Source organism: Notamacropus eugenii, chromosome 4, assembly GCF_028372415.1.
Source record: "Notamacropus eugenii isolate mMacEug1 chromosome 4, mMacEug1.pri_v2, whole genome shotgun sequence".
In the NCBI taxonomy this organism is placed as follows: domain Eukaryota; kingdom Metazoa; phylum Chordata; class Mammalia; order Diprotodontia; family Macropodidae; genus Notamacropus; species Notamacropus eugenii.
The window spans coordinates 85,436,687-85,461,725 of record NC_092875.1 but is presented as its reverse complement, the minus strand read 5'-3'; the positions used below and the strand labels follow the sequence as shown (position 1 = coordinate 85,461,725).

The 25,039-nt window shown below is 61.9% G+C and overlaps 1 protein-coding gene across 1 annotated transcript in view; it reads left to right on the top strand.

Moving 5' to 3' along the window:
• Window positions 1-24,056, top strand: part of EPPK1 (epiplakin 1) — a 29,756-nt gene extending 5,700 nt beyond the window's left edge. The window contains exon 2 of the mRNA XM_072602613.1: window positions 370-24,056. Coding sequence (XP_072458714.1) covers window positions 404-23,854 — 23,451 coding nt within the window. The 5' untranslated portion in view covers window positions 370-403 and the 3' untranslated portion in view covers window positions 23,855-24,056. The remainder of the gene's footprint in view (window positions 1-369) is intronic.
• Window positions 24,057-25,039: the final 983 nt, after the last annotated feature.

Sequence of the window (25,039 nt, the reverse complement as noted above, 5' to 3'; positions counted from 1 at the left end):
TGTCTTGACTATATTGTTGGGAGAATGTGTTCCAGGGTTAGATGTTTATTGTGATATATTTTGTTTATGCACTTTCTTTAATATTTTAATATCTATAATTTTTCTTTTGCCTTATTAAGTAAATGGTTATTTTTTTTTAAAAAAGCAATGAGTCGAATGGAGGCCACCAGGCAGAAGCATGATGACGAAGACTCAGAGATGTTGAAGAAGGGATTTCTGTTCAGGGAAGGGTCAGACTAGGGGCCCTCTAGTTCCTCCCAACTCAGGAATTATAGACCACAAGGAGAAGTTTGGGTAGGGCTTCTTTGGAGGGCCACATGTTGGCATCTCAAGTCATAGGACCTTTTCTTTGCTTCTCCACCTTTCTAGGAAGTGAGCACTGCTCGAGAGGAGCCCACAGGACATGGACATGGACGTTGGATGTGTCTTGACTGCCACTAGCACTATGAATGGAGACTCAACTGTCTCTGTCAATGGCACTGGAACACTTCAAGCCCCCAGGGCTCTGAAGACCATGCCTAAGGCTGTCCCTCCTGAACCCAGGATGGAGTTTCCTATGACTTCCCATAATGGGGAGACCTATCCCCAGCAGAGAGGCCCCATTGCTGGGGTGTCCTTGGAGGCCTCGGCCCAGCCCCTGAGCCTTTATGAAGCCATCCAGCAGGGCCTTCTCTCAGCCAAGCTGGGACTGGCTCTCCTTGAAGCCCAAGCAGTCACTGGGGGCCTCATTGACCCCATTCAAGGTCAGCTGCTTCCTGTAGCTGAGGCTGTGAGACAGGGCCTGGTGGGCCTGGAGCTGAAAGAGAAACTGCTCACAGCTGAGCGAGCCCTCACTGGATACCCAGACCCTTATGGGCCAGGAAAGCTGCCCCTCTTCCAGGCTCTCCACAAGGAAGTTGTGGCCAGGGATTCAGGCCTGAGTTGGCTGGAAGCCCAACTGGCCACAGGGGGCATAATAGATCCTGCACAGGGAGGTCGCATCCCACTGGAATCTGCCTATCAGAGGGGCCTCCTGGATGAGGAGACAGCCCATAGCCTCTCTGACCCCATGGCTGATGGACCCCGGGCCTTCTCTGACCCCAACACACAGGAGCCACTCACCTACCAAGAACTTAGGAGCAGGTGTGTACTGAGCCCTGCCACAGGGCTGGCCCTGCTCCCACTCAAGGTCACCTTCCCAGCCCTGGGAGGGATGGTGAGTAGTGAGCAGCTCCTAGAGGCTGGCATCCTGCCCAGGGAGGTGTTTGAGGACTTGAGGGAGGGGAGGCTGCTTGTGTCTGAGGTGAGGGCCCGAGAAGAAGTACAGCGTTATTTGGAGGGAACAGGTAGTGTTGTTGGGGTCCTCTTGCTGTCCACAGGCCAGAGAAAGAGTTTCTACCAGGCCCTGATGGAGCATCTCCTTCCCCCAGGCACCGCACTTGCCCTCCTCCAGGCTCAGGCTGCTACCTGCTCCCTCATGGACCCTGCCAGTGAAAAGAAACTGGGGCTGGATGAAGCTGTTAGGGCTGGACTCGTGGGGCCAGAGTTCCGGGAGAAACTCTTGGTAGCAGAACGGGCAGTGACCGGATACCCAGATCCCTTCAGCAGGGGGCTCATCCCCCTCTTTCAAGCCATGAGAAAGGGACTAGTACAGAAGGAGCTAGCACTACGGCTCCTACAGGCCCAGCTGACCACGGGGGGCATTGTTGATCCTGCTAGGAAACACCGACTGCCATTGGAGATTGCATTCCAATGGAACTGTTTGGATAAGGAGACATTTGCCAGTCTCTCCCAACCTACTGGCTTCTTTGACCCCAACACCCAGGAGAACCTCACCTATGCACAGCTGCTAGCCCGCTGTGTCACTGATCCAGAGACTGGCTCCCTCCTCCTGCCCCTCACAGGGGGAGATCACAGAGGGCATTCGGAGGAACGCTGGTTCATTGACCATGCCACCCAGGAGGGCCTTAGGAAGGCCACAGTAGTTGCTACATCAGGAAAGCTCAAAGGACAAAGGGTGTCACTCTGGAAGCTGCTCTTCTTGGACATCATCCCAGCAGAACAGAGAGCTTCCCTGGCCCATCAGTACCAGGAGGGAACACTCTCAACAGAGATGCTGGCATCCCAGCTTAGTGCCACCATGGACCAGGCTGCTGCTGCCTCCCGCATTACCTTTGAAGGCCTGAGGGATCACGTAACACCTAGAGAACTTCTTAAGTCAGAGATCATCAATCAGGACCTATATGAGAAGCTGGAGCAGGGACAGACAACAGCACAGGACGTGGGGGGCCTTGACTCTGTCAAGAAGTACCTGCAAGGGACGGGATGCATCAGTGGCCTGCTCCTGCCCGATTCCCAGGAGAAGATCAGTATCTATGAGGCCAGAAGAAAGGGCTACCTGAGACAGGGGACTTCCCTCATTCTTCTGGAGGCCCAGGCAGCCACAGGTTTTGTTATCGACCCAAAGGAGAACAAGAGATACTCTGTGGAGGAAGCCCTCCGGGCCAATGTCATCGGACCTGATGTTTATGAAAAGCTACTGTCAGCTGAGAGAGCGGTGACAGGTTACACAGATCCATACACGGGAGATAGGCTCTCCTTGTTCCAGGCCATGAACAAAGACCTCATTGTTAGAGACCATGGCATCCGCTTGCTGGAGGCCCAGATTGCCACAGGGGGTATCATCGACCCTGTGCACAGCCACCGCATTCCCGTGGAGGTGGCGTACAAGCGTGGCTATTTTGACCGGATGATGAACCTGATCTTATCGGATCCCTCGGATGACACCAGGGGCTTCTTTGACCCCAATACACATGAGAATCTCACTTACCTGCAGCTGTTGGAAAAGTGCGTGACAGAGCCAGCCACTGGTCTTTGTCTCTTGCCACTCAATAGCCGAAAGCCTCAGCTGGTGAATGAAGCCACCCGAAAGGCTTTCCAGAGCTCCCTCCTGCTGGTGAAGTATGGCAGGTTCAAAGGTCAAAGGGTTTCTGTATGGGACCTGATCAACTCTGAGTACTTCAGTGAGGGCCAGAGGAGGGAGATTCTGACCCACTACAGGCTACAGAAGGTAACCCTGGAGCAGGTTGTGCAGAGACTAGAAGAGGAAACGAAAAAATGGGCAGGTATCACCCTGCCAACTCTCCGGGGTCATGTCACTGCCTATCAGCTCCTGGAGTCTCACATCATTGACCGGGACCTCCTAGAGAAGGTGCTAGAAGGGAGCGTGAGCCCTGAGGAGCTCTTGAAGATGGAGTCAGTCCGAAGGTACCTCCATGGCTCAGGTACCATTGGGGGAGTCCTCCTGCAGCCTTCTAACCAGAGGCTTAGTCTCTATGAAGCCATGAAACAGAAATTGTTGAGACCTGGAGTAGCTCTTCCTCTCCTTGAAGCCCAGGCTGCAACTGGCTCCATCATCGACCCTGTGACAAGTGAGAAGCTGTCTGTGGATGATGCTGTGCGGAAGGGATTGGTCGGGCCAGAGCTCCATGAGAAACTCCATTATGCCGAGGAGGCAGTGACAGGCTTCATGGACCCCTTTACAGGCAAGAAGGTTTCCCTTTTCCAGGCCATGAAGAAAGGTCTGGTCCCTTCTCAGCAGGCCATGCAGCTCCTAGAGGCCCAGGTAGCTACAGGGGGCATCATTGACCCCACCAGCCACCACCATATTCCCATGGATGTGGCAGCCCAGCGGGGTTACATTGATGAGGAGATGGAGAGGACCCTTTCTGGAGCCTCCCCTGCCACCATCCAAATGTTCTCTACAGTGGATGGGAGTGAGAGCCTCAGTTATGCCCAACTTATGGAGAATTGTCAACAAGACATGGCTTCTGGCTGTCATCTGCTGCCCCTACCCCAAACAGCTGCCCCTGTCTCCACAGATGAACAAATTCAACAGGTCTTCCGGGACACACTAGTGACTGAGAAGGGTATCTCCCTCTGGGACCTGCTCTGCTCTGGGCACTTTACTGAGGAACACAGGATGGTCTTCATGGAAGACTTCCAACTGGGGAGGATGACAGCCCAGGAAATTGTAGCTGCTGCTCTGAGGCAAGTAAGAGAGGCTGAGCTGCAGGCTCAGACCCACATCATGCTACCAGGCCTACGGGGGGACGTTCCTGCTGTCTGGTTGCTGAACACAGGAATAATCGATGTAGAGACGCTGGAAGGACTGGTCCAAGGAACACAGTCTCCAAGAGAGGTTGCCAAGAGACCAGAGGTGAAATGGTACTTACAAGGAACAGGTTGCATTGCTGGAGTCCAGGTGGAGGGATCCAAGGACAAGATGAGCATCTACCAGGCCATGAAAAGCAACTTGCTTCCTCCTGGCCTGGGGCTGAGGCTGCTGGAGGCCCAGCTGGCTTCAGGCTCACTTGTCGACCCACAGAATAACCAGAAGCTGTCTGTGGAAGAAGCAGTCAAGACTGGGGTGATTGGGGGAGAACTGAGTGAGCAACTCATTCAAGTAGAGAGAGCAGTAACTGGGTATAGTGATCCCTACACAGGCAGCACCATCTCTGTTTGGCAGGCCATGGACAAGGGGCTCATTGACCAGAGCCAGGGCTTCCTCCTTCTGCAAGTGCAACTGGCTACAGGGGGTGTTGTAGACCCTATTCACCACCTGCATCTACCCCTGCCAGCTGCCTGCAGGCTTGGCTTCTTAGATGAGGAGACAGGTCAGGTTCTAACCAAGACTACGGGAGACAAGAAATTTTTCTTTGACCCTAACACCCGTGATAAGGTGACATACCAAGAGTTAAAGGACAGGTGCATCTTGGATGCTGAGACTAGCCTATGGCTGCTCCCACTTTCCCAGAGTGTGGCTTTGGACGTAGATGACCACACCATCATCACTCTGAAAGCCATGACGGTACCCGTCAAGGTGGGGAGGTTCAAAGGCCAAACTGTGTCACTATGGGACCTACTCCACTCTGAGTATGTTAGTGCCGACAAGCAGAAGGAGTTGGTAAATCTGGGTCGCTCAGGAAGGGCTGCAGCCCTACGCCAGGTGGTCACAGATGTCACTGCTCTCATTGAGGAAACAGAGAAGAAGGCCAGGCAGATCACGTTCCCTGGCCTCAGGAAGGAAGTGTCAGCCAATGACCTGTTCAGATCCCAACTGATTGACAAGAAAACACTGGATGATCTGAACCAAGGGAAGAAAACAGTGCATGAAGTGACTGAGATGGAGGGTGTGAAGCAGTTTTTGAAGGGGGGCAACTTCATAGCTGGAGTGCTCATCCAGGGCACAAAGGAGAGGCTGAGCATCTATGATGCCATGCGGAGGCACATCTTGAGGCCTGGCACAGCCCTGGTGCTGCTAGAGGCCCAGGCTGCCACTGGCTTCATCATTGACCCCATAGAGAACAAGAAGATGTCTGTAGAGCAAGCATTATCAGCTGGGCTAATTGGAAGGGAAGTATATGAGAAACTTCTGAGTGCTGAGAAGGCAGTGACTGGCTATGTGGAACCCTACACCAATAAGCAAATTTCCCTCTTTGAAGCCATGAATAAGGGACTCATCTTAAAGTCCCATGCCATCCGGCTTTTAGAGGCCCAGATTGCTACAGGTGGTATCATCGACCCTGTGCAGAGCCACCGTGTGCCTGTGGAGGTGGCCTACCAGCGTGGCTACTTTGATGAAGAGATGAACCAGATCCTGTCTGACCCCTCAGACGACACCAAGGGCTTCTTTGACCCCAACACCCACGAGAACCTCACCTACCGGCAGCTATTGGAGAGGTGTATTCAAGAGTCAGAGAGTGGGCTCTATATGTTGCAGGTAGTAGAGAAAGGAGAGAGCTACATTTACATAGATGAGGCCACAAAACAGCTGCTACGATCCAGGACCACCAAAGTGCTCATTGGAAAGTTTGCCAATCAGACTGTTTCCATCTGGGACTTACTTTCATCACAGTATTTCACACAGCAGAAAAAGAGAGATCTGGTCAGTCAGTTCAAATTGAAGAATATGAATGTGGAGCAACTCTTAGAAATTATCATGAAGACAATTGAGGAAACTGAAAAACAGAACCAAGCCATTAAGGTGAAAGGACTCCGTGGGGATGTGACTGCTGCTGAGCTGTTCAACTCGGGGATCATTAATGAGAAAATCCTTGCTGGACTTCCAAAGGGAAAAAAGGCAGCAGAAAAACTTAGCCAACTAGAAGCAGTGAAAAGATACACAGAAGGGACAGGCTGCATTGCTGGGGTGCTCATGCCATCAACAAAGGAGAAAGTAAGCATCTATGAGGCTATGAAGACAGAAGTGATACCCAGGCCCATTGGCATTCAGCTTTTACAGGCTCAGGCTGCCACAGGCTTCATCATCAACCCTCAGCAGAACCAGAGACTATCTGTGAATGAAGCTGTGGCAGCAGGTCTAGTAGGTGAGGAGATACTAGAGGAACTCCAAGATGCAGAGAAGGCTGTCACTGGCTTTCACGATCCCGACACAGGAGAACGGGTCTCCTTGTACAAGGCTATGAAGAAAGGTCTAGTAGAAAAAGAGGAAGCAATGAGGATGCTTGAGGCACAAGTGGCCACAGGGGGGGTAATTGACCTGAGACACGGACACCGCCTCCCTGTAGAAGTGGCATACCAGCGTGGCTACCTGGAACCTGAAACACACAGCTTATTGTCAAATACAAAGCATGGCAGCAAAAGGTTCCAGGATCCTAATACACATAAAAAGGTGAATTATGCAGAACTCCATTCAAGGTGCGTGAAAGACCAAAAAACAGGACTGGCTCTGCTGCCTATAGTAAAGCATGAAAAGAATTACAAGTGTATTGAAGATATCACTGAGAAGGCACTGAAGGCAGAAATCGTGACAGTGAAAAACGGGAAGTACAAAGGGAGAAAGATGTCAGTGTGGGACCTACTTTGTTCTGAATATGTCACAGAAGAAAAGAAACAGGAATTAGTGAACAGGTACAAGAAGGACACAGCACAGGCATTAGAAAATATTGTGAAAATAATCTGGGAATTAATTGAGGAAAAAGAGAAGAAAAAAAAGGAGGTGTGGTTCCAGGGATTGAGAAAACAAGTAACAGCTTCTGAACTTTTCAAGGCCGACATCATTAATAAACATACATTGGAAGAATTAGAGAGGGGACAAACAAAAGTGACAGAAATTGCAGTAAAGGAAAGGGTGAAAAAGTACCTGGAGGGGACCAGCTGCATCGCGGGCGTCCTGGTGCCCTCCAAGGCCGACCCGGCCAAGCAGGAGAAGATGAGCATCTACCAGGCCATGTGGAAGGGCATCCTGAGGCCCGGCACGGCGCTGGTGCTGCTGGAGGCCCAGGCCGCCACGGGCTTCGTCATCGACCCGCTGCGCAACCAGAAGCTGTCCGTGGACGAGGCCGTGGCCGCAGGCGTGGTGGGCGGGGAGGTCCAGGACAAGCTGCTGTCTGCGGAGAGGGCCGTCACCGGCTACACGGACCCCTACATGGGAGAGCAGATCTCCCTGTTCCAGGCCATGAAGCGGGACCTCATCGTCAAGGACCACGGCGTGAGGCTGCTGGAGGCCCAGATCGCCACGGGCGGCGTCATCGACCCCGTGCACAGCCACCGCGTGCCCGTGGAGGTGGCCTACCAGCGCGGCTACTTTGACGAGGAGATGAACCAGATCCTGTCTGACCCCTCCGACGACACCAAGGGCTTCTTTGACCCCAACACCCACGAGAACCTCACCTACATGCAGCTGCTGCGCAGGTGCGTGCGCGACCCCGACACCGGCCTCTACATGTTGCAGCTGGCGGAGAAGAGCTCCGCCGTGTCCCAGCTGAGCGAGCAGATGCGCCGCGCCCTGCAGGCCACCACGGTCAGCGTCCACGGGGGCCTGTTCCGGGGCCAGACCGTGTCCGTGTGGGAACTCCTGTTCTGCAGGGACGTGCCCGAGACCAAGAGGCAGGCGCTGCTGAGGAAGTACCGGGCGGGCACGCTGTCCATCGAGGAGCTCACCAGCACCCTCACCAGCCTGGTGATGGAGGCCGGGGACCAGCGCCACACCGGCACGCCCAGCTCAGGGGAGCCCACCTCCTCACGAGAAGGCCTGCGCCCACGCAGCGGGCTACAGGCCGCCACCATGGAGGTGGAGGTCGGCCACTTGAGGGGGCGGAAGGTGCCCGTCTGGGACGTGCTGGTGTCCACCTACGTGAGCCAGGTCACCCGGGAGGACCTCCTGACCCAGTACGACTCGGGGGCCCTGCCCCTGCCGGCGCTGACCCGCAGGCTCACCACCATCATCGAGGAAGCGGAAGGGGTGCCGCAGGAGAGAGGCGCCCCAGAGGACGGGGGCCGGCGGTCCGCAGGAGGCCACAGCAGCGGCGGCAGTAGCGGCGCATGGCAGGAAGGCCAGACGGGCCCAGGAGAGGCGGAGGCGGACACGGAGAACGCCCGCCGCCGCGAGGAAGCTCTCGGGGCCCTGAGGACCACCACGATGGAGGTGGGGGTCGGACAGTTCAAGGGGCAGAAGGTGCCCGTGTGGGACGTGCTCTTCTCCACGTACCTGACCGAGGCCAGGAGGGAGGAGCTCTTGGCCCAGCACGCCTCTGGCGCCCTGACCCTGCAGGCCCTCATCGCCACGCTGACCACCATCATCGAGGAGACGGAGGAGAAGCTGAGCAAGGTGTCCTTCCGGGGCCTGAGGAGGCAGGTGTCGGCCTCGGAGCTGCGCACCTCCAACATCCTGGGCCTGGACACGCTGCGGGAGCTGGCCCAGGGCACCAAGAGCCTGCAGGAGATCACGGAGATGGACTCAGTCAAGAGGTACCTGGAGGGGACCAGCTGCATCGCGGGCGTCCTGGTGCCCTCCAAGGCCGACCCGGCCAAGCAGGAGAAGATGAGCATCTACCAGGCCATGTGGAAGGGCATCCTGAGGCCCGGCACGGCGCTGGTGCTGCTGGAGGCCCAGGCCGCCACGGGCTTCGTCATCGACCCGCTGCGCAACCAGAAGCTGTCCGTGGACGAGGCCGTGGCCGCAGGCGTGGTGGGCGGGGAGGTCCAGGACAAGCTGCTGTCTGCGGAGAGGGCCGTCACCGGCTACACGGACCCCTACACGGGAGAGCAGATCTCCCTGTTCCAGGCCATGAAGCGGGACCTCATCGTCAAGGACCACGGCGTGAGGCTGCTGGAGGCCCAGATCGCCACGGGCGGCGTCATCGACCCCGTGCACAGCCACCGCGTGCCCGTGGAGGTGGCCTACCAGCGCGGCTACTTTGACGAGGAGATGAACCAGATCCTGTCTGACCCCTCCGACGACACCAAGGGCTTCTTTGACCCCAACACCCACGAGAACCTCACCTACATGCAGCTGCTGCGCAGGTGCGTGCGCGACCCCGACACCGGCCTCTACATGTTGCAGCTGGCGGAGAAGAGCTCCGCCGTGTCCCAGCTGAGCGAGCAGATGCGCCGCGCCCTGCAGGCCACCACGGTCAGCGTCCACGGGGGCCTGTTCCGGGGCCAGACCGTGTCCGTGTGGGAACTCCTGTTCTGCAGGGACGTGCCCGAGACCAAGAGGCAGGCGCTGCTGAGGAAGTACCGGGCGGGCACGCTGTCCATCGAGGAGCTCACCAGCACCCTCACCAGCCTGGTGATGGAGGCCGGGGACCAGTGCCACACCGGCACGCCCAGCTCAGGGGAGCCCACCTCCTCACGAGAAGGCCTGCGCCCACGCAGCGGGCTACAGGCCGCCACCATGGAGGTGGAGGTCGGCCACTTGAGGGGGCGGAAGGTGCCCGTCTGGGACGTGCTGGTGTCCACCTACGTGAGCCAGGTCACCCGGGAGGACCTCCTGACCCAGTACGACTCGGGGGCCCTGCCCCTGCCGGCGCTGACCCGCAGGCTCACCACCATCATCGAGGAAGCGGAAGGGGTGCCGCAGGAGAGAGGCGCCCCAGAGGACGGGGGCCGGCGGTCCGCAGGAGGCCACAGCAGCGGCGGCAGTAGCGGCGCATGGCAGGAAGGCCAGACGGGCCCAGGAGAGGCGGAGGCGGACACGGAGAACGCCCGCCGCCGCGAGGAAGCTCTCGGGGCCCTGAGGACCACCACGATGGAGGTGGGGGTCGGACAGTTCAAGGGGCAGAAGGTGCCCGTGTGGGACGTGCTCTTCTCCACGTACCTGACCGAGGCCAGGAGGGAGGAGCTCTTGGCCCAGCACGCCTCTGGCGCCCTGACCCTGCAGGCCCTCATCGCCACGCTGACCACCATCATCGAGGAGACGGAGGAGAAGCTGAGCAAGGTGTCCTTCCGGGGCCTGAGGAGGCAGGTGTCGGCCTCGGAGCTGCGCACCTCCAACATCCTGGGCCTGGACACGCTGCGGGAGCTGGCCCAGGGCACCAAGAGCCTGCAGGAGATCACGGAGATGGACTCAGTCAAGAGGTACCTGGAGGGGACCAGCTGCATCGCGGGCGTCCTGGTGCCCTCCAAGGCCGACCCGGCCAAGCAGGAGAAGATGAGCATCTACCAGGCCATGTGGAAGGGCATCCTGAGGCCCGGCACAGCGCTGGTGCTGCTGGAGGCCCAGGCCGCCACGGGCTTCGTCATCGACCCGCTGCACAACCAGAAGCTGTCCGTGGACGAGGCCGTGGCCGCAGGCGTGGTGGGCGGGGAGGTCCAGGACAAGCTGCTGTCTGCGGAGAGGGCCGTCACCGGCTACACGGACCCCTACACGGGAGAGCAGATCTCCCTGTTCCAGGCCATGAAGCGGGACCTCATCGTCAAGGACCACGGCGTGAGGCTGCTGGAGGCCCAGATCGCCACGGGCGGCGTCATCGACCCCGTGCACAGCCACCGCGTGCCCGTGGAGGTGGCCTACCAGCGCGGCTACTTTGACGAGGAGATGAACCAGATCCTGTCTGACCCCTCCGACGACACCAAGGGCTTCTTTGACCCCAACACCCACGAGAACCTCACCTACATGCAGCTGCTGCGCAGGTGCGTGCGCGACCCCGACACCGGCCTCTACATGTTGCAGCTGGCGGAGAAGAGCTCCGCCGTGTCCCAGCTGAGCGAGCAGATGCGCCGCGCCCTGCAGGCCACCACAGTCAGCGTCCACGGGGGCCTGTTCCGGGGCCAGACCGTGTCCGTGTGGGAACTCCTGTTCTGCAGGGACGTGCCCGAGACCAAGAGGCAGGCGCTGCTGAGGAAGTACCGGGCGGGCACGCTGTCCATCGAGGAGCTCACCAGCACCCTCACCAGCCTGGTGATGGAGGCCGGGGACCAGCGCCACACCGGCACGCCCAGCTCAGGGGAGCCCACCTCCTCACGAGAAGGCCTGCGCCCACGCAGCGGGCTACAGGCCGCCACCATGGAGGTGGAGGTCGGCCACTTGAGGGGGCGGAAGGTGCCCGTCTGGGACGTGCTGGTGTCCACCTACGTGAGCCAGGTCACCCGGGAGGACCTCCTGACCCAGTACGACTCGGGGGCCCTGCCCCTGCCGGCGCTGACCCGCAGGCTCACCACCATCATCGAGGAAGCGGAAGGGGTGCCGCAGGAGAGAGGCGCCCCAGAGGACGGGGGCCGGCGGTCCGCAGGAGGCCACAGCAGCGGCGGCAGTAGCGGCGCATGGCAGGAAGGCCAGACGGGCCCAGGAGAGGCGGAGGCGGACACGGAGAACGCCCGCCGCCGCGAGGAAGCTCTCGGGGCCCTGAGGACCACCACGATGGAGGTGGGGGTCGGACAGTTCAAGGGGCAGAAGGTGCCCGTGTGGGACGTGCTCTTCTCCACGTACCTGACCGAGGCCAGGAGGGAGGAGCTCTTGGCCCAGCACGCCTCTGGCGCCCTGACCCTGCAGGCCCTCATCGCCACGCTGACCACCATCATCGAGGAGACGGAGGAGAAGCTGAGCAAGGTGTCCTTCCGGGGCCTGAGGAGGCAGGTGTCGGCCTCGGAGCTGCGCACCTCCAACATCCTGGGCCTGGACACGCTGCGGGAGCTGGCCCAGGGCACCAAGAGCCTGCAGGAGATCACGGAGATGGACTCAGTCAAGAGGTACCTGGAGGGGACCAGCTGCATCGCGGGCGTCCTGGTGCCCTCCAAGGCCGACCCGGCCAAGCAGGAGAAGATGAGCATCTACCAGGCCATGTGGAAGGGCATCCTGAGGCCCGGCACGGCGCTGGTGCTGCTGGAGGCCCAGGCCGCCACGGGCTTCGTCATCGACCCGCTGCGCAACCAGAAGCTGTCCGTGGACGAGGCCGTGGCCGCAGGCGTGGTGGGCGGGGAGGTCCAGGACAAGCTGCTGTCTGCGGAGAGGGCCGTCACCGGCTACACGGACCCCTACACGGGAGAGCAGATCTCCCTGTTCCAGGCCATGAAGCGGGACCTCATCGTCAAGGACCACGGCGTGAGGCTGCTGGAGGCCCAGATCGCCACGGGCGGCGTCATCGACCCCGTGCACAGCCACCGCGTGCCCGTGGAGGTGGCCTACCAGCGCGGCTACTTTGACGAGGAGATGAACCAGATCCTGTCTGACCCCTCCGACGACACCAAGGGCTTCTTTGACCCCAACACCCACGAGAACCTCACCTACATGCAGCTGCTGCGCAGGTGCGTGCGCGACCCCGACACCGGCCTCTACATGTTGCAGCTGGCGGAGAAGAGCTCCGCCGTGTCCCAGCTGAGCGAGCAGATGCGCCGCGCCCTGCAGGCCACCACGGTCAGCGTCCACAGGGGCCTGTTCCGGGGCCAGACCGTGTCCGTGTGGGAACTCCTGTTCTGCAGGGACGTGCCCGAGACCAAGAGGCAGGCGCTGCTGAGGAAGTACCAGGCGGGCACGCTGTCCATCGAGGAGCTCACCAGCACCCTCACCAGCCTGGTGATGGAGGCCGGGGACCAGCGCCACACCGGCACGCCCAGCTCAGGGGAGCCCACCTCCTCACGAGAAGGCCTGCGCCCACGCAGCGGGCTACAGGCCGCCACCATGGAGGTGGAGGTCGGCCACTTGAGGGGGCGGAAGGTGCCCGTCTGGGACGTGCTGGTGTCCACCTACGTGAGCCAGGTCACCCGGGAGGACCTCCTGACCCAGTACGACTCGGGGGCCCTGCCCCTGCCGGCGCTGACCCGCAGGCTCACCACCATCATCGAGGAAGCGGAAGGGGTGCCGCAAGAGAGAGGCGCCCCAGAGGACGGGGGCCGGCGGTCCGCAGGAGGCCACAGCAGCGGCGGCAGTAGCGGCGCATGGCAGGAAGGCCAGACGGGCCCAGGAGAGGCGGAGGCGGACACGGAGAACGCCCGCCGCCGCGAGGAAGCTCTCGGGGCCCTGAGGACCACCACGATGGAGGTGGGGGTCGGACAGTTCAAGGGGCAGAAGGTGCCCGTGTGGGACGTGCTCTTCTCCACGTACCTGACCGAGGCCAGGAGGGAGGAGCTCTTGGCCCAGCACGCCTCTGGCGCCCTGACCCTGCAGGCCCTCATCGCCACGCTGACCACCATCATCGAGGAGACGGAGGAGAAGCTGAGCAAGGTGTCCTTCCGGGGCCTGAGGAGGCAGGTGTCGGCCTCGGAGCTGCGCACCTCCAACATCCTGGGCCTGGACACGCTGCGGGAGCTGGCCCAGGGCACCAAGAGCCTGCAGGAGATCACGGAGATGGACTCAGTCAAGAGGTACCTGGAGGGGACCAGCTGCATCGCGGGCGTCCTGGTGCCCTCCAAGGCCGACCCGGCCAAGCAGGAGAAGATGAGCATCTACCAGGCCATGTGGAAGGGCATCCTGAGGCCCGGCACGGCGCTGGTGCTGCTGGAGGCCCAGGCCGCCACGGGCTTCGTCATCGACCCGCTGCGCAACCAGAAGCTGTCCGTGGACGAGGCCGTGGCCGCAGGCGTGGTGGGCGGGGAGGTCCAGGACAAGCTGCTGTCTGCGGAGAGGGCCGTCACCGGCTACACGGACCCCTACACGGGAGAGCAGATCTCCCTGTTCCAGGCCATGAAGCGGGACCTCATCGTCAAGGACCACGGCGTGAGGCTGCTGGAGGCCCAGATCGCCACGGGCGGCGTCATCGACCCCGTGCACAGCCACCGCGTGCCCGTGGAGGTGGCCTACCAGCGCGGCTACTTTGACGAGGAGATGAACCAGATCCTGTCTGACCCCTCCGACGACACCAAGGGCTTCTTTGACCCCAACACCCACGAGAACCTCACCTACATGCAGCTGCTGCGCAGGTGCGTGCGCGACCCCGACACCGGCCTCTACATGTTGCAGCTGGCGGAGAAGAGCTCCGCCGTGTCCCAGCTGAGCGAGCAGATGCGCCGCGCCCTGCAGGCCACCACGGTCAGCGTCCACGGGGGCCTGTTCCGGGGCCAGACCGTGTCCGTGTGGGAACTCCTGTTCTGCAGGGACGTGCCCGAGACCAAGAGGCAGGCGCTGCTGAGGAAGTACCGGGCGGGCACGCTGTCCATCGAGGAGCTCACCAGCACCCTCACCAGCCTGGTGATGGAGGCCGGGGACCAGCGCCACACCGGCACGCCCAGCTCAGGGGAGCCCACCTCCTCACGAGAAGGCCTGCGCCCACGCAGCGGGCTACAGGCCGCCACCATGGAGGTGGAGGTCGGCCACTTGAGGGGGCGGAAGGTGCCCGTCTGGGACGTGCTGGTGTCCACCTACGTGAGCCAGGTCACCCGGGAGGACCTCCTGACCCAGTACGACTCGGGGGCCCTGCCCCTGCCGGCGCTGACCCGCAGGCTCACCACCATCATCGAGGAAGCGGAAGGGGTGCCGCAGGAGAGAGGCGCCCCAGAGGACGGGGGCCGGCGGTCCGCAGGAGGCCACAGCAGCGGCGGCAGTAGCGGCGCATGGCAGGAAGGCCAGACGGGCCCAGGAGAGGCGGAGGCGGACACGGAGAACGCCCGCCGCCGCGAGGAAGCTCTCGGGGCCCTGAGGACCACCACGATGGAGGTGGGGGTCGGACAGTTCAAGGGGCAGAAGGTGCCCGTGTGGGACGTGCTCTTCTCCACGTACCTGACCGAGGCCAGGAGGGAGGAGCTCTTGGCCCAGCACGCCTCTGGCGCCCTGACCCTGCAGGCCCTCATCGCCACGCTGACCACCATCATCGAGGAGACGGAGGAGAAGCTGAGCAAGGTGTCCTTCCGGGGCCTGAGGAGGCAGGTGTCGGCCTCGGAGCTGCGCACCTCCAACATCCTGGGCCTGGACACGCTGCGGGAGCTGGCCCAGGGCACCAAGAGCCTGCAGGAGATCACGGAGATGGACTCAGTCAAGAGGTACCTGGAGGGGACCAGCTGCATCGCGGGCGTCCTGGTGCCCTCCAAGGCCGACCCGGCCAAGCAGGAGAAGATGAGCATCTACCAGGCCATGTGGAAGGGCATCCTGAGGCCCGGCACGGCGCTGGTGCTGCTGGAGGCCCAGGCCGCCACGGGCTTCGTCATCGACCCGCTGCGCAACCAGAAGCTGTCCGTGGACGAGGCCGTGGCCGCAGGCGTGGTGGGCGGGGAGGTCCAGGACAAGCTGCTGTCTGCGGAGAGGGCCGTCACCGGCTACACGGACCCCTACACGGGAGAGCAGATCTCCCTGTTCCAGGCCATGAAGCGGGACCTCATCGTCAAGGACCACGGCGTGAGGCTGCTGGAGGCCCAGATCGCCACGGGCGGCGTCATCGACCCCGTGCACAGCCACCGCGTGCCCGTGGAGGTGGCCTACCAGCGCGGCTACTTTGACGAGGAGATGAACCAGATCCTGTCTGACCCCTCCGACGACACCAAGGGCTTCTTTGACCCCAACACCCACGAGAACCTCACCTACATGCAGCTGCTGCGCAGGTGCGTGCGCGACCCCGACACCGGCCTCTACATGTTGCAGCTGGCGGAGAAGAGCTCCGCCGTGTCCCAGCTGAGCGAGCAGATGCGCCGCGCCCTGCAGGCCACCACGGTCAGCGTCCACGGGGGCCTGTTCCGGGGCCAGACCGTGTCCGTGTGGGAACTCCTGTTCTGCAGGGACGTGCCCGAGACCAAGAGGCAGGCGCTGCTGAGGAAGTACCGGGCGGGCACGCTGTCCATCGAGGAGCTCACCAGCACCCTCACCAGCCTGGTGATGGAGGCCGGGGACCAGCGCCACACCGGCACGCCCAGCTCAGGGGAGCCCACCTCCTCACGAGAAGGCCTGCGCCCACGCAGCGGGCTACAGGCCGCCACCATGGAGGTGGAGGTCGGCCACTTGAGGGGGCGGAAGGTGCCCGTCTGGGACGTGCTGGTGTCCACCTACGTGAGCCAGGTCACCCGGGAGGACCTCCTGACCCAGTACGACTCGGGGGCCCTGCCCCTGCCGGCGCTGACCCGCAGGCTCACCACCATCATCGAGGAAGCGGAAGGGGTGCCGCAGGAGAGAGGCGCCCCAGAGGACGGGGGCCGGCGGTCCGCAGGAGGCCACAGCAGCGGCGGCAGTAGCGGCGCATGGCAGGAAGGCCAGACGGGCCCAGGAGAGGCGGAGGCGGACACGGAGAACGCCCGCCGCCGCGAGGAAGCTCTCGGGGCCCTGAGGACCACCACGATGGAGGTGGGGGTCGGACAGTTCAAGGGGCAGAAGGTGCCCGTGTGGGACGTGCTCTTCTCCACGTACCTGACCGAGGCCAGGAGGGAGGAGCTCTTGGCCCAGCACGCCTCTGGCGCCCTGACCCTGCAGGCCCTCATCGCCACGCTGACCACCATCATCGAGGAGACGGAGGAGAAGCTGAGCAAGGTGTCCTTCCGGGGCCTGAGGAGGCAGGTGTCGGCCTCGGAGCTGCGCACCTCCAACATCCTGGGCCTGGACACGCTGCGGGAGCTGGCCCAGGGCACCAAGAGCCTGCAGGAGATCACGGAGATGGACTCAGTCAAGAGGTACCTGGAGGGGACCAGCTGCATCGCGGGCGTCCTGGTGCCCTCCAAGGCCGACCCGGCCAAGCAGGAGAAGATGAGCATCTACCAGGCCATGTGGAAGGGCATCCTGAGGCCCGGCACGGCGCTGGTGCTGCTGGAGGCCCAGGCCGCCACGGGCTTCGTCATCGACCCGCTGCGCAACCAGAAGCTGTCCGTGGACGAGGCCGTGGCCGCAGGCGTGGTGGGCGGGGAGGTCCAGGACAAGCTGCTGTCTGCGGAGAGGGCCGTCACCGGCTACACGGACCCCTACACGGGAGAGCAGATCTCCCTGTTCCAGGCCATGAAGCGGGACCTCATCGTCAAGGACCACGGCGTGAGGCTGCTGGAGGCCCAGATCGCCACGGGCGGCGTCATCGACCCCGTGCACAGCCACCGCGTGCCCGTGGAGGTGGCCTACCAGCGCGGCTACTTTGACGAGGAGATGAACCAGATCCTGTCTGACCCCTCCGACGACACCAAGGGCTTCTTTGACCCCAACACCCACGAGAACCTCACCTACATGCAGCTGCTGCGCAGGTGCGTGCGCGACCCCGACACCGGCCTCTACATGTTGCAGCTGGCGGAGAAGAGCTCCGCCGTGTCCCAGCTGAGCGAGCAGATGCGCCGCGCCCTGCAGGCCACCACGGTCAGCGTCCACAGGGGCCTGTTCCGGGGCCAGACCGTGTCCGTGTGGGAACTCCTGTTCTGCAGGGACGTGCCCGAGACCAAGAGGCAGGCGCTGCTGAGGAAGTACCAGGCGGGCACGCTGTCCATCGAGGAGCTCACCAGCACCCTCACCAGCCTGGTGATGGAGGCCGGGGACCAGCGCCACACCGGCACGCCCAGCTCAGGGGAGCCCACCTCCTCACGAGAAGGCCTGCGCCCACGCAGCGGGCTACAGGCCGCCACCATGGAGGTGGAGGTCGGCCACTTGAGGGGGCGGAAGGTGCCCGTCTGGGACGTGCTGGTGTCCACCTACGTGAGCCAGGTCACCCGGGAGGACCTCCTGACCCAGTACGACTCGGGGGCCCTGCCCCTGCCGGCGCTGACCCGCAGGCTCACCACCATCATCGAGGAAGCGGAAGGGGTGCCGCAAGAGAGAGGCGCCCCAGAGGACGGGGGCCGGCGGTCCGCAGGAGGCCACAGCAGCGGCGGCAGTAGCGGCGCATGGCAGGAAGGCCAGACGGGCCCAGGAGAGGCGGAGGCGGACACGGAGAACGCCCGCCGCCGCGAGGAAGCTCTCGGGGCCCTGAGGACCACCACGATGGAGGTGGGGGTCGGACAGTTCAAGGGGCAGAAGGTGCCCGTGTGGGACGTGCTCTTCTCCACGTACCTGACCGAGGCCAGGAGGGAGGAGCTCTTGGCCCAGCACGCCTCTGGCGCCCTGACCCTGCAGGCCCTCATCGCCACGCTGACCACCATCATCGAGGAGACGGAGGAGAAGCTGAGCAAGGTGTCCTTCCGGGGCCTGAGGAGGCAGGTGTCGGCCTCGGAGCTGCGCACCTCCAACATCCTGGGCCTGGACACGCTGCGGGAGCTGGCCCAGGGCACCAAGAGCCTGCAGGAGATCACGGAGATGGACTCAGTCAAGAGGTACCTGGAGGGGACCAGCTGCATCGCGGGCGTCCTGGTGCCCTCCAAGGCCGACCCGGCCAAGCAGGAGAAGATGAGCATCTACCAGGCCATGTGGAAGGGCATCCTGAGGCCCGGCACGGCGCTGGTGCTGCTGGAGGCCCAGGCCGCCACGGGCTTCGTCATCGACCCGCTGCGCAACCAGAAGCTGTCCGTGGACGAGGCCGTGGCCGCAGGCGTGGTGGGCGGGGAGGTCCAGGACAAGCTGCTGTCTGCGGAGAGGGCCGTCACCGGCTACACGGACCCCTACACGGGAGAGCAGATCTCCCTGTTCCAGGCCATGAAGCGGGACCTCATCGTCAAGGACCACGGCGTGAGACTGCTGGAGGCCCAGATCGCCACGGGCGGCGTCATCGACCCCGTGCACAGCCACCGCGTGCCCGTGGAGGTGGCCTACCAGCGCGGCTACTTTGACGAGGAGATGAACCAGATCCTGTCTGACCCCTCCGACGACACCAAGGGCTTCTTTGACCCCAACACCCACGAGAACCTCACCTACATGCAGCTGCTGCGCAGGTGCGTGCGCGACCCCGACACCGGCCTCTACATGTTGCAGCTGGCGGAGAAGAGCTCCGCCGTGTCCCAGCTGAGCGAGCAGATGCGCCGCGCCCTGCAGGCCACCACGGTCAGCGTCCACGGGGGCCTGTTCCGGGGCCAGACCGTGTCCGTGTGGGAACTCCTGTTCTGCAGGGACGTGCCCGAGACCAAGAGGCAGGCGCTGCTGAGGAAGTACCGGGCGGGCACGCTGTCCATCGAGGAGCTCACCAGCACCCTCACCAGCCTGGTGATGGAGGCCGGGGACCAGCGCCACACCGGCACGCCCAGCTCAGGGGAGCCCACCTCCTCACGAGAAGGCCTGCGCCCACGCAGCGGGCTACAGGCCGCCACCATGGAGGTGGAGGTCGGCCACTTGAGGGGGCGGAAGGTGCCCGTCTGGGACGTGCTGGTGTCCACCTACGTGAGCCAGGTCACCCGGGAGGACCTCCTGACCCAGTACGACTCGGGGGCCCTGCCCCTGCCGGCGCTGACCCGCAGGCTCACCACCATCATCGAGGAAGCGGAAGGGGTGCCGCAGGAGAGAGGCGCCCCAGAGGACGGGGGCCGGCGGTCCGCAGGAGGCCACAGCAGCGGCGGCAGTAGCGGCGCATGGCAGGAAGGCCAGACGGGCCCAGGAGAGGCGGAGGCGGACACGGAGAACGCCCGCCGCCGCGAGGAAGCTCTCGGGGCCCTGAGGACCACCACGATGGAGGTGGGGGTCGGACAGTTCAAGGGGCAGAAGGTGCCCGTGTGGGACGTGCTCTTCTCCACGTACCTGACCGAGGCCAGGAGGGAGGAGCTCTTGGCCCAGCACGCCTCTGGCGCCCTGACCCTGCAGGCCCTCATCGCCACGCTGACCACCATCATCGAGGAGACGGAGGAGAAGCTGAGCAAGGTGTCCTTCCGGGGCCTGAGGAGGCAGGTGTCGGCCTCGGAGCTGCGCACCTCCAACATCCTGGGCCTGGACACGCTGCGGGAGCTGGCCCAGGGCACCAAGAGCCTGCAGGAGATCACGGAGATGGACTCAGTCAAGAGGTACCTGGAGGGGACCAGCTGCATCGCGGGCGTCCTGGTGCCCTCCAAGGCCGACCCGGCCAAGCAGGAGAAGATGAGCATCTACCAGGCCATGTGGAAGGGCATCCTGAGGCCCGGCACGGCGCTGGTGCTGCTGGAGGCCCAGGCCGCCACGGGCTTCGTCATCGACCCGCTGCGCAACCAGAAGCTGTCCGTGGACGAGGCCGTGGCCGCAGGCGTGGTGGGCGGGGAGGTCCAGGACAAGCTGCTGTCTGCGGAGAGGGCCGTCACCGGCTACACGGACCCCTACACGGGAGAGCAGATCTCCCTGTTCCAGGCCATGAAGCGGGACCTCATCGTCAAGGACCACGGCGTGAGGCTGCTGGAGGCCCAGATCGCCACGGGCGGCGTCATCGACCCCGTGCACAGCCACCGCGTGCCCGTGGAGGTGGCCTACCAGCGCGGCTACTTTGACGAGGAGATGAACCAGATCCTGTCTGACCCCTCCGACGACACCAAGGGCTTCTTTGACCCCAACACCCACGAGAACCTCACCTACATGCAGCTGCTGCGCAGGTGCGTGCGCGACCCCGACACCGGCCTCTACATGTTGCAGCTGGCGGAGAAGAGCTCCGCCGTGTCCCAGCTGAGCGAGCAGATGCGCCGCGCCCTGCAGGCCACCACGGTCAGCGTCCACGGGGGCCTGTTCCGGGGCCAGACCGTGTCCGTGTGGGAACTCCTGTTCTGCAGGGACGTGCCCGAGACCAAGAGGCAGGCGCTGCTGAGGAAGTACCGGGCGGGCACGCTGTCCATCGAGGAGCTCACCAGCACCCTCACCAGCCTGGTGATGGAGGCCGGGGACCAGCGCCACACCGGCACGCCCAGCTCAGGGGAGCCCACCTCCTCACGAGAAGGCCTGCGCCCACGCAGCGGGCTACAGGCCGCCACCATGGAGGTGGAGGTCGGCCACTTGAGGGGGCGGAAGGTGCCCGTCTGGGACGTGCTGGTGTCCACCTACGTGAGCCAGGTCACCCGGGAGGACCTCCTGACCCAGTACGACTCGGGGGCCCTGCCCCTGCCGGCGCTGACCCGCAGGCTCACCACCATCATCGAGGAAGCGGAAGGGGTGCCGCAGGAGAGAGGCGCCCCAGAGGACGGGGGCCGGCGGTCCGCAGGAGGCCACAGCAGCGGCGGCAGTAGCGGCGCATGGCAGGAAGGCCAGACGGGCCCAGGAGAGGCGGAGGCGGACACGGAGAACGCCCGCCGCCGCGAGGAAGCTCTCGGGGCCCTGAGGACCACCACGATGGAGGTGGGGGTCGGACAGTTCAAGGGGCAGAAGGTGCCCGTGTGGGACGTGCTCTTCTCCACGTACCTGACCGAGGCCAGGAGGGAGGAGCTCTTGGCCCAGCACGCCTCTGGCGCCCTGACCCTGCAGGCCCTCATCGCCACGCTGACCACCATCATCGAGGAGACGGAGGAGAAGCTGAGCAAGGTGTCCTTCCGGGGCCTGAGGAGGCAGGTGTCGGCCTCGGAGCTGCGCACCTCCAACATCCTGGGCCTGGACACGCTGCGGGAGCTGGCCCAGGGCACCAAGAGCCTGCAGGAGATCACGGAGATGGACTCAGTCAAGAGGTACCTGGAGGGGACCAGCTGCATCGCGGGCGTCCTGGTGCCCTCCAAGGCCGACCCGGCCAAGCAGGAGAAGATGAGCATCTACCAGGCCATGTGGAAGGGCATCCTGAGGCCCGGCACGGCGCTGGTGCTGCTGGAGGCCCAGGCCGCCACGGGCTTCGTCATCGACCCGCTGCGCAACCAGAAGCTGTCCGTGGACGAGGCCGTGGCCGCAGGCGTGGTGGGCGGGGAGGTCCAGGACAAGCTGCTGTCTGCGGAGAGGGCCGTCACCGGCTACACGGACCCCTACACGGGAGAGCAGATCTCCCTGTTCCAGGCCATGAAGCGGGACCTCATCGTCAAGGACCACGGCGTGAGGCTGCTGGAGGCCCAGATCGCCACGGGCGGCGTCATCGACCCCGTGCACAGCCACCGCGTGCCCGTGGAGGTGGCCTACCAGCGCGGCTACTTTGACGAGGAGATGAACCAGATCCTGTCTGACCCCTCCGACGACACCAAGGGCTTCTTTGACCCCAACACCCACGAGAACCTCACCTACATGCAGCTGCTGCGCAGGTGCGTGCGCGACCCCGACACCGGCCTCTACATGTTGCAGCTGGCGGAGAAGAGCTCCGCCGTGTCCCAGCTGAGCGAGCAGATGCGCCGCGCCCTGCAGGCCACCACGGTCAGCGTCCACGGGGGCCTGTTCCGGGGCCAGACCGTGTCCGTGTGGGAACTCCTGTTCTGCAGGGACGTGCCCGAGACCAAGAGGCAGGCGCTGCTGAGGAAGTACCGGGCGGGCACGCTGTCCATCGAGGAGCTCACCAGCACCCTCACCAGCCTGGTGATGGAGGCCGGGGACCAGCGCCACACCGGCACGCCCAGCTCAGGGGAGCCCACCTCCTCACGAGAAGGCCTGCGCCCACGCAGCGGGCTACAGGCCGCCACCATGGAGGTGGAGGTCGGCCACTTGAGGGGGCGGAAGGTGCCCGTCTGGGACGTGCTGGTGTCCACCTACGTGAGCCAGGTCACCCGGGAGGACCTCCTGACCCAGTACGACTCGGGGGCCCTGCCCCTGCCGGCGCTGACCCGCAGGCTCACCACCATCATCGAGGAAGCGGAAGGGGTGCCGCAGGAGAGAGGCGCCCCAGAGGACGGGGGCCGGCGGTCCGCAGGAGGCCACAGCAGCGGCGGCAGTAGCGGCGCATGGCAGGAAGGCCAGACGGGCCCAGGAGAGGCGGAGGCGGACACGGAGAACGCCCGCCGCCGCGAGGAAGCTCTCGGGGCCCTGAGGACCACCACGATGGAGGTGGGGGTCGGACAGTTCAAGGGGCAGAAGGTGCCCGTGTGGGACGTGCTCTTCTCCACGTACCTGACCGAGGCCAGGAGGGAGGAGCTCTTGGCCCAGCACGCCTCTGGCGCCCTGACCCTGCAGGCCCTCATCGCCACGCTGACCACCATCATCGAGGAGACGGAGGAGAAGCTGAGCAAGGTGTCCTTCCGGGGCCTGAGGAGGCAGGTGTCGGCCTCGGAGCTGCGCACCTCCAACATCCTGGGCCTGGACACGCTGCGGGAGCTGGCCCAGGGCACCAAGAGCCTGCAGGAGATCACGGAGATGGACTCAGTCAAGAGGTACCTGGAGGGGACCAGCTGCATCGCGGGCGTCCTGGTGCCCTCCAAGGCCGACCCGGCCAAGCAGGAGAAGATGAGCATCTACCAGGCCATGTGGAAGGGCATCCTGAGGCCCGGCACGGCGCTGGTGCTGCTGGAGGCCCAGGCCGCCACGGGCTTCGTCATCGACCCGCTGCGCAACCAGAAGCTGTCCGTGGACGAGGCCGTGGCCGCAGGCGTGGTGGGCGGGGAGGTCCAGGACAAGCTGCTGTCTGCGGAGAGGGCCGTCACCGGCTACACGGACCCCTACACGGGAGAGCAGATCTCCCTGTTCCAGGCCATGAAGCGGGACCTCATCGTCAAGGACCACGGCGTGAGGCTGCTGGAGGCCCAGATCGCCACGGGCGGCGTCATCGACCCCGTGCACAGCCACCGCGTGCCCGTGGAGGTGGCCTACCAGCGCGGCTACTTTGACGAGGAGATGAACCAGATCCTGTCTGACCCCTCCGACGACACCAAGGGCTTCTTTGACCCCAACACCCACGAGAACCTCACCTACATGCAGCTGCTGCAGCGGTGTGTCTTGGATCCTGAGAGTGGCTTTTTCTTTCTTTTTCTGAAATAATGTTTGGTTTCTCTTATTTTATTGATTTAGCCTTATGTCTTTCAATACCAGTTTCCACATTTTAATTTTTCTCTTTGAGTATGTTCAGCTTGTTAGTACTTTGTTTTGCATTTGTTCCTCTGCTTGTATTAACCATTTTATTCTCTCTCCCCCTTTTTTGTGTGTGTGTCATAGTTAATATATTGAAATAACTACCATCTCAGTTTTTGTATTTTCCTTACTCTTTACTTTTATTTTTAGTTAAGAAATTTTCACATTATAATTTTTTTCATTGAACTAAGCTCTACATTTGTATAATTTCATTCATTCATACGTTTTCATGTTAAGCTCTTCTTTATACATCCCTTTCTGCTTTTTTTTCCATAGAGAGAACTAGTAGGTGCTAATTGGTTTTTTGACCTTTCCACTCCTTTGATTTTAATGGGTTGTGTTCCAGGTTTTTACAGTGCCCAGTTTTTTGCCCCCTTTTCTTATTTTGTAGTCATTCTGAAACCCAAATTGCGCATTTTGTTTGTTCTTCTTTCACCTGTAAAGAAATTCCAGTTGTCTCTGTGAGGAAAACAATCATATAAGGATATAGAAATCATCATCCCACCTTCAAGATTCCATTGTTTCATTTTCCTTTTTTAACTGTTACAATTTGAATTTTCCTTACGAAATGTGATGTTTTTCATCTTTTAGTTTTTATGAGTGGTGTCCCATTCCCTTGAAAATATCTGTGAATGCCAGTAGGGTATGCCTTTAATATAAAATTTGACACTTTGTTCCTGTATGTTCTTGGCAGATGCAATAATTAATCTTAGGAGTGATGTGTTTCAGATGAATTTATTTATGTGTCAAAGAATATTAGCTTTTACACCTCATGGGAAATAATAGTGGCTTTTAATATCACTGTATGTCAATTCCTGTGGAATCAGAAAAGAAATCTAAACTTATATCCAAGAGCCTAGAATGAAAAAGTCAGAAGTAATAGTCACAATATGGTACATCCGTATAATCTTCATGTTTTCTCTTGACTCAAATTCTGTACTCAGATATCTCATTTTGGTTTGAATATGAATAATTATAGTGAACTGGAATTTCAGGGGATTTGTTGGTTTCCTGAGCAGCACATGCTCTCCAAGTGGGTGACTTTTATGGTATGTCACCGCTCATTTCAGAAGGATGAAAGAGAAACCTTATTCA